Here is a 9,498-nt window from a genome sequence, read left to right on the forward strand (position 1 = left end):
CATAAAATACTTCACGGTTTACAGTCGTCACCAGTGGTTGACCCTCTCTTTGTGGGAGTTTTAGTGGGGTCATACCACCCATTGTGTCATGTCTTAATACACAACTCACCAGCAGCCAGTTTTTTTTTTTTTTTTAATTTTTTTACTGCTCCCACCATCCCCATTTAATTTTTTCTTCCAATCCATTAACAAAGAAAAAAGATTTACTATATGCAATCAGTTTTACAACTTTCAACATGTATGAACAGTGATCTCATTTCTTAAAACCCCACAAAGAAAGTGGAATGAAAAAAAAGTGATGGTCCCAACCAAAATCTGGGTCCCCATCATTGAGCTCCCGATCTTGGGTTTTGTTTTGGTTGAAACTTAAATGAGGTTATTGTGAGAGAAGATCAGGATTTGAAGGTTTGGGTTTTGATTTTTGTTTGTGAAGGGATTTTGGGTTTCTTCTTCTTCTTTTTAGGGATGGGTTCGAAACTGTTGTTGTATCCGGCTCCGACTTACCGGACTTTGGAGACTTATTGGGATTCCGATGAGGATGCACCTGGTCCACGATGTGGTCACACTCTTACCGCCGTCGCTGCCACTAAGACGCATGGTCCTCGACTTATTCTCTTCGGTGGTGCCACCGCCATCGAGGGTGGTGCTGCCTCTTCTGCTCCTGGAATCAGTTAAAACCCTTCCTCTTTCTATCTGCCTATCGACCACCTTTTTTTTTTTTATAATTTGGATGTGATTTGTTTTAAACATTTTTTGGTAATCAGGATTAGCTGGTGTTACCAATTCAGTTCATTCATACGATGTTCTTACCAGAAAGTGGACTAGGTTTTTACTCATGTCTTGTCCCTTTTTTCTTTTTTTTTTTTCAAATCTTGCTGTGGAATTCATAGCTGATCTTTTGTTTTTAATTAAAATTTGCAGAATCAGACCAGCTGGAGAGCCGCCTTCACCTAGGGCTGCTCACGCTGCAGCCGCGGTTGGCACCATGGTTGTGTTTCAGGTCTGTAAAACAGCAGAATCATCACTAAAGATTGCTGCATTTATATCATTTTATGGTGTATTGGTTATTTTATTGGTTTATTTGTTTCATTGGCTAGGGTGGAATAGGACCAGCTGGTCATTCTACTGATGATCTTTACGTGCTTGATCTGACCAATGATAAGTTTAAATGGCATCGGTGAGTTCCAGTTCTTTGGTTTTTGGCTATTTCTCATCGTGAATTGCCGTTGTTTTGATATAATCTGATTATATTTCCAATTCGGGTTTATTTTTGGCTAGAGTTGTTGTGCAAGGGCAGGGACCCGGACCTCGCTATGGCCATGTTATGGATTTGGTTGCACAGAGATATCTTGTCACTGTAAGCGGCAACGATGGTATGAACATTTCACTTTCCAGCTTTAATTTTGTTAAAAGTGATCTGAATGCATTGAAACAAGAAGTTTTGGATATTGGTCAACTTATTCACTTTGATGACCACTCTTCATTCTTCTACAGCAATATCCTTATGCTCGTAAATCCTTTGGGATGACTTATATATGTTGCTTGTCTTATTATGTGGCAACTAAGATCAAAGCATTGTCAATTTTGTGATTTTTCATGTTCATCCGGTGATTTCCTCTTGATGATGTTTATTTGGTTGCATTAACATTTGAGCAACGGTTCTTATATTTTTAAATAGGAAAACGAGTTCTTTCAGATGCATGGGCCTTGGATACTGGCCAGAAACCATATGTATGGCAGAGACTAAACCCTGAAGGCGATAGGCCTTCTGCTAGAATGTGAGTTTGTTTATTTTAATAATATAAACAAGCCATCAACTTGTGTATGTTTTCACAATTTGCGATCTAAATGTTCCAATTACCTCTACTTTTGTTATAGGTATGCGACTGCTAGTGCCCGCTCGGATGGCATGTTTTTGCTTTGTGGTGGAAGAGATTCCTCTGGGGCGGTATGATCAATCCTTGTATAAAATGTACTTTATGCATAATACATTACGATTATTCGGTTCACTTGTCGAGGAAAAAGGGAATACTCTTATTATTTGTTACTTCAGCCCTTTATTTTTTCTTGAAATACCTGTGTCGTCTAGCGCCATGTCTGACACATTTGAACATGGATGTGGGGATATGACTGAAAAAAACCTTCGGAAGTTTTGTTAGACACAGACCTGTAACCTACACTCACACCTGAGTTCAAGTATCATGGGTTTTAATTGCTGAAGTCAAAGGTCATTGTGCATTAGGCTTTATTGGTAAAAGTACCATGGAGGTTCTTGTACTAGGAGCCAAATTGCATTTTGCCTCCTCTACTAAAAAAATAGGAAAATTAGTCCTTATACGTTAGACCAAAGAACAAACTAGTCCTTCTGTTAAAAATTCCATCAATTTCTACCATTAAATATTGGTCCTTGTATGTCAGCATGAGGTACATGTTACACATTACATGTAATTGTCTGGTTATTCTCTCAGCTACACCAGTTTTTAACAGAAGAAATAGATAGAATTTTTAACAAAAAGGACCAGCTTGCTCTTTAATCTAATATACAGGGACTAATTTGCCCATTTTTTGAGTAAAGTGGAAAAATGCAATTTGACTCCTAGTATAGGGGCCTCCATGATACTTTTATCGGCTTTATTCATTAGTGTGTGCTTTGTTTTAACATAAGTCACAATGTTTAAGTATGTTGCCCTTGAACATTATATAGCCATTTAACTTTTAGACTGAATAGTATAATTTACTCTAATTGATATTCTACGTCAAACTATAGTCGGCGCTAACAATTTTACAATGTGAGATGCTGTTTTTGAGTTTATTGATTATATATGTTCTTCAACAGCCTCTAGCAGATGCATACGGTCTGCTTATGCATAGAAATGGTCAATGGGAATGGACTCTTGCACCCGGAGTTTCCCCTTCACCAAGGTATCAGCATGCTGCGGTAAGTAGATGCCACTGCTATTGCATATAGTAGTTATGAACAATTGAACATAAAATACAATTACTTTTTTGGTGAAAACAATCAGCCTGATATTTGCTTTCTACCAGGTTTTTGTTGGTGCACGGTTGCATGTTACTGGAGGTACTCTTAGAGGAGGACGAGCAATAGAAGGTGAAGCAACTGTTGCAGGTAAGCTTTTGCTTCTCATCTTGAGATAGAGGGTATGTATCGTGCATATCTCAAATAAGTTTATTTTCCAATTTTCTCTTTGTTTTTGTAGTACTGGATACTGCTGCTGGAGTATGGTTGGACAGGAATGGGCTTGTGACTTCCTCACGGAACACTAAGGGACATGTTGAATACGATCCATCTTTGGAACTTATGCGCCGTTGTCGCCATGCATCTGCATCTGTTGGTGTTCGTATATATATTTATGGTGGTCTTAGAGGAGGTAAGGAAACAGCTGTGTCTGAAACTATGCACACATTTCACTCACTGATGTGTACAATTCCGTAGCTCACTTTTGATTTTATATGTCGAAATAAAAGTTACCCAATTATATCATTTATCTAGTCCCGTGTGTCAATTTCTCGTCTTGAATTAATTATTTGATTTTCTGCAGATATGCTATTAGATGATTTCCTAGTTGCAGAAAATTCGCCGTTCCAATCTGACATGAGTTCTCCTATATTATCCCCTGATCGAGCCTCGAGTGTGTCGAGCCCCAGATTTAATCAGCCTAACTTAAGCTCATTTGGAACATCACCAACTTCAGATGATGGTCAAGAGTTCTCATCTTCTGGGAGCATGAGGTCTGACCTGATAACTCTCTCTCTTATTGATGAACAATGCGGGAGTATTGATTGATGATTAAAATTTACCTTGATAGTATGGACAAAAATTCGATGGAGAAACTGAGGGAGGCTTCTGCTGCTGAAGCTGAGGCGGCAAGCGCTGTATGGCAAGCTGCACAGGCTGCATCTGCTGTTCCAGCTGAAGAAACATCTGTATCTGATGACAACTCACCTGCTGCTGAAACAGCGTCAGATGGTAGTGATAATGAGGGTGATGTTCGCCTGCATCCTCGAGCTGTATGTATACTCCAAGTCGTGTCTGTTCAGTTCTCTAAATGTCCAGCCATATTATTCTAATGAAGCTGTATGTATATTTTTTCCACACAGGTCGTGGTAGCTAAAGAGGCTGTTGGTAACCTAGGTGGGATGGTTAGGCAACTATCTTTGGACCAGTTTGAAAACGAGAGCCGAAGGATGATTCCCTCAAATAATGACTTGTCCTACCCTACCAAAAAGTTTGCTAGACAGAGGTCTCCGCAAGGCTTGCATAAAAAGGCAAGCATTACCGGAATTAATTAGTCGTCTGTCATTTAAAACTTCTTAAAACATAGTTGAATATTTACCATCCTTTTGCAGGTCATTTCTACATTGCTTAGGCCCCGTAACTGGAAAGCTCCGGTAAATAGGAGGTTTTTCTTGGATTCTTATGAAGTGGGTGAGCTCTGCTATGCTGCCGAACAGCTATTTATGCAAGAACCCACCGTCCTTCAGTTGAAAGCTCCGGTAAAAGTATTTGGTGATCTTCATGGACAGTTTGGTGATTTAATGCGGCTATTTGACGAGTATGGATTTCCTTCAACCGCAGGAGATATTACGTAAGTTTGATAGTCTTGCTGTCCTTCCAGATCAGATAACCCCTTGTTAGAATTGAAACTTAAGGCCTGTGACTATTACTTCCTATTATGATGTCGAGCTAGTTCTGAAAGCTTTCTTTTTGTGTGTGTGTGTGTTTTAGGTACATCGATTATCTGTTTCTAGGAGATTATGTCGATCGAGGACAGCACAGCTTGGAGACAATTACATTGCTCCTTGCTCTTAAGGCAAGCTCTGGACAAAACAAGCCTTAAATTTGAGCATGAATGCAACGTTGTGCCATTTCTCTAATTTGATTCCATTCTCTTGTTCGTTACAATTGTGCAGATTGAGTATCCTGAAAACGTTCACTTGATTCGTGGAAATCATGAGGCTGCTGACATAAATGCACTCTTCGGTTTTCGTATTGAATGCATCGAGCGAATGGTCCGAATGAGTATTCACATGCGGATTAGTTATTTATCTTTTCCAGATAAATTGTGCTCATTATTATTTATTTGTAGGGGGAGAACGATGGTATATGGGCATGGACACGGTTCAATCAATTATTCAATTATCTTCCACTTGCTGCTCTTATCGAAAAGAAAATTATCTGCATGCACGGTGGCATAGGAAGATCTATACATTCGGTCGAACAAATAGAGAAACTCGAGCGACCGATAACAATGGATGCAGGATCTATTATTTTAATGGACCTGTTATGGTATGCATGTTATAAATCTATTAATCCGATTAAAAGTAAATCTTTCTACTGACTAAATTTGGCTTTCATTTACCTTTTCAGGTCCGATCCAACAGAAAACGATAGCATAGAAGGTTTGAGACCTAATGCTCGAGGTCCCGGTCTTGTCACTTTTGGGGTATGCATGCTATTGCTTTATGTGTAAAATATAGTTTCTTGAATGCATCAGGGCAATCCTACAATGATTCATGTTGCCATATGCAGCCGGATCGTGTGACGGACTTCTGTAAGAAAAACAAGCTACAGCTTATTATAAGGGCACACGAATGTGTAATGGACGGGTTCGAACGATTCGCTCAGGGTCAATTGATTACTCTTTTTTCTGCAACAAACTATTGTGGTAAGTAAACTAACCTAACCACCTGTCACTGAATTTTCCGCTTCCTAATCCGGTAATATATATACATCTAGGTACTGCAAACAATGCTGGAGCCATATTAGTCGTTGGTAGAGGACTGGTTATCGTCCCGAAGTTAATACATCCCTTACCACCTCCCATTCAGTCTCCAGAAACATCGCCGGAGCGTGTTGGAGACGACACATGGATGCAGGTAATGCTTATATATATTAAACATCGATGTATATATACATCCCTGCACACCTCACGTACATTAACATGTAATATATTTCCATCGGCACTGCAGGAACTAAACATCCAAAGACCACCAACACCAACTCGTGGTCGCCCTCAACCCGACCATGACCGGAGCTCACTTGCATATATATGAACACGATGTTACAAATTCAAGGACTTAAAACCTTTTTTCTAATTGACAAATCTCCGTGTACGTATTATTGCTCGTGTAGTTTCTCGAAGATGGAAGCCATTGTTTATTGTATGCATGGCTATGGAGTTTGAAGATCAGTATTTAACCAGTGAAATTCAACAGATGCATATAGTTTTGTTAGTTATTTGAAGAGGGATTTTATAGGATAATTTATAGTGATTTGGGTCAACTTAAATTTTTTGTTTTCTTTTTCATCAGTGCATTGTGGCATTAATGGTGATACATCTAGGTTTTATATGAAGAAATATATATTTTTTCTTTGTACTTTGGATTTAATATTTAAGGCACTGTCTTTATAAAGTATAAAGATAGTATTGCGCTTTCAAGTTTATTATATATTCATAAGCTCAAGGTTGGTGTAAATGGTGGGCTCTATCAACATATGTTTTGATTTTGTTCTGTATTTTATATTGATTAATTTTTTTTGTAGTTATTTAAATGATAATTGTACTTGTAACTTTTTTATAAAAAATCTCAGATTTCAACTTTATTATATATATTCCTACCCACCCACAAATATTTGGAATTTGACTGTAAATTTCATTTTTGGTTCAAAGGATTTCACTGTAATATAGGGATCGGAATTGTCGATTGAGCTTATTGTTGTTAATGTAGGAAAATGAGAGTTTGAGTACGTTAAAAACACATTATTTTTCTATTTATGGGTTGGGATGAGATTATGAAAAAATAGATATAATCAGAACCACCTATTAAACCCAATGAAGGTGACATGTCTAAAATTAAAAAGATTTGTAATTGTCTTTCAATCTGCATTTCTTTTTAAAAATATAGTCAACCATAGCACTCTATTGAGCCAAGCTTCATACAGAGAAGTAAACTGTTTTTAGTTAAAAATTAAGCTCAAACCCAATGATTCATGGTGGAATTAAGATTGATGGGATATAATATTTATCTTATTTACTAATGACTAATTCATTGCCATGAAGAAATTAGAAAGAGAAGATATTTTATTTTTTTTCATATATAGATTATAGTCTGAGGATAAGAGAAAGATTGTGGATACTAACATTTAAGTTTCAAGCATTGGATATCAGGCTTTAAAGATAATTATATGAATCACTCGAATTCGAAATAATATTTTCTTATAATATAATTATGTAATTATACGATTTTTTTTCCTAAAAGAGTAAGAACAAACACTGTTTGACCTATGGGCTATTGATCACAACCTTCTTAAGCTTACCAAATCGGATAATATTCTAGACAGATAAGTAAAGTCCCCTCAACTCTTCAAAAGTCACATTATTTAGCATGCATCAAAGATCAGTTTTAACTCAATTGACATTAGTATTATACTACACTAAATATTCACCCTAAAAACAAATGCTTATTCTTAGATCTAACAACCAACATAGTTAAGCCATTTGTGTGGTTTGAGCTCACTTTGAGGAATCTATGGAGTTCAACACACATGCTCCAGCAAGATGTCAGACAATGAGTGGGATCCCAATTTGATTAACATTATAAATTTTAAGAGTCTAAAGAACAAGGTCTCTGTCTCTCTTTTGGAGAATAATACATTTGAAATCAGTAGTGAAGTGTGCTAATATACCGAATGTTACACTAACCACACACGCACAAAAAACCCCTCTAAATAGAAAGAAAATTGTTAATGATATAAAAGAATTTATTTTAACACTTATGATCACATCCAAATACACTCACGTTTCCTACCAAAGTTACAAACAAAATCACTCAATGGAACGTGCCTTCTAAAATCCATCAATCCCATGATGCAATGTTTACTTTTTCCTCTTTTAATCACAAAACTTAGATAAATTGAATTATAATATGATTTAATTCATAATTTTAAATAACTTAAATTATCAATAAATGTCACAATGTTATCACTACATTAAATATTCACATCATCGCCCTATTATTATTTAATTAACTTTGATATTATTACTTCACAAATCTAGGCCTACCAATAACAATGTATTAGAAGCGAAAGGCCAACATTTTAATAGCCTCTATCTTTATGATTCTTAAAACATTAAGTTAAATTTTTATCATTTTTAAGGGGCCCAAAATATAATTTTACCTTTACTAATTTAAAATTTTAAAAATCTCAAAGGAAAAATTTCCATTTTAGGGGGGCCAAGGCCCCTGCCACCCCTGGTTTCGCCCCTATATCTGTACATGTTTTTTAGCACTTCATAGCCTCAAAACTGAAATCCTCTCATACATTTGTCAAGAATCAAGATTGAAAAATATATTTTCGGATTTCTCTAGTAGTCGTTGACAATCCAACATCTAACAGATTATATTATTTTACCAAATTCGAATTATTGGTTTGTTTGAACTTTTCTTTTTCTATATAATCAATATTATTGTTTATATTAGTCCTTTAATAAATATTGAGCGAAAACATATTATATAAATTAAATTATTCAAAATTCAAAAATTCAAGCAATATTAATAAAATCACAAAAGAGACCTTTTGATAAATTTGTAACTACCTTATAAAATTTAGGTGATTGTTCCATGAATGAACAACTTAATATCCTTCCATATCTAAAACTTTTCAATAATATATCATTTTGTTGAGCAAAATAAAAATCAACCATATTTCAACAAAGATCTTTTAATAAAATTTAGGTGATTTAGTTTGTTCAGGTCTCGCTTTTGATTTCTCATAATAATTTTACGGTTTGTGTTGTCGACTTATTTTAATAAAATGAGCCTTATTTTAATGACTTTTGGACATTATATGGTAAAATTTCAAGAATCTTTCCATAAATATTTCTAAAAAATATTTTACATAAAATTAAAATTTAAATAAAAATAAAATTTTATTCAAATTAAATGATAATAAATTTTATATTCCATAAATCATCTAAACATTTTGATTTAAATCAATATTTAATTTCTCGATTTTTATTTTTACTTAACCCTACAAATAAAACACAAACCGAATGAGACATGAATGTAGATCTCGCACTGACATAATGCATATACTGCCAAATATAGCATATAGATCTCAACACTTATTCAATTCTACAAGATTTATAAATTAAGGGTTCCAATAAAATTATTATATACTAAAAATAATTTAAAATATATATAGTGGTGGAGATCTAGGAGTTCATAACCCTAAAATGGTAAATTTTAATTTATATATTTTATAATTTATAAATTTTAAATTAGTAATGATAACATTACATTTTGGGCCCCAAAATAATAAAAATTGATTTAACTATTTAAAATTATAAAGACATAAGCTATTAAAATGATGAAATTTTATTTTTACCATCATAAAAATATATAATTTAATTCCCGACCTCCCCAAAAAAATTTCAGGCTCTGCCACTGTGTATATATATAATCAAGTTTTGATTT

At 34.9% G+C, this 9,498-nt stretch overlaps 1 protein-coding gene across 1 annotated transcript; it reads left to right on the forward strand.

Moving 5' to 3' along the window:
• The first annotated feature begins 227 nt into the window (after positions 1-227).
• LOC105790462 (serine/threonine-protein phosphatase BSL1) lies at positions 228-6,498 on the forward strand. Its single transcript, XM_012618069.2, has 21 exons — positions 228-670; positions 765-825; positions 922-1,000; positions 1,098-1,177; positions 1,279-1,373; positions 1,679-1,778; positions 1,879-1,948; positions 2,837-2,938; positions 3,046-3,127; positions 3,219-3,389; positions 3,561-3,750; positions 3,828-4,029; positions 4,120-4,287; positions 4,369-4,607; positions 4,748-4,832; positions 4,933-5,031; positions 5,109-5,308; positions 5,390-5,465; positions 5,552-5,687; positions 5,759-5,898; positions 5,992-6,498. The coding sequence occupies exons 1-21, from the start codon at positions 466-468 to the stop codon at positions 6,073-6,075; spliced, it is 2,664 nt and encodes an 887-aa protein (XP_012473523.1). The 5' UTR covers positions 228-465; the 3' UTR covers positions 6,076-6,498.
• The last annotated feature ends 3,000 nt before the right edge of the window (positions 6,499-9,498 follow it).

This window comes from Gossypium raimondii, chromosome 8, assembly GCF_025698545.1.
Source record: "Gossypium raimondii isolate GPD5lz chromosome 8, ASM2569854v1, whole genome shotgun sequence".
In the NCBI taxonomy this organism is placed as follows: domain Eukaryota; kingdom Viridiplantae; phylum Streptophyta; class Magnoliopsida; order Malvales; family Malvaceae; genus Gossypium; species Gossypium raimondii.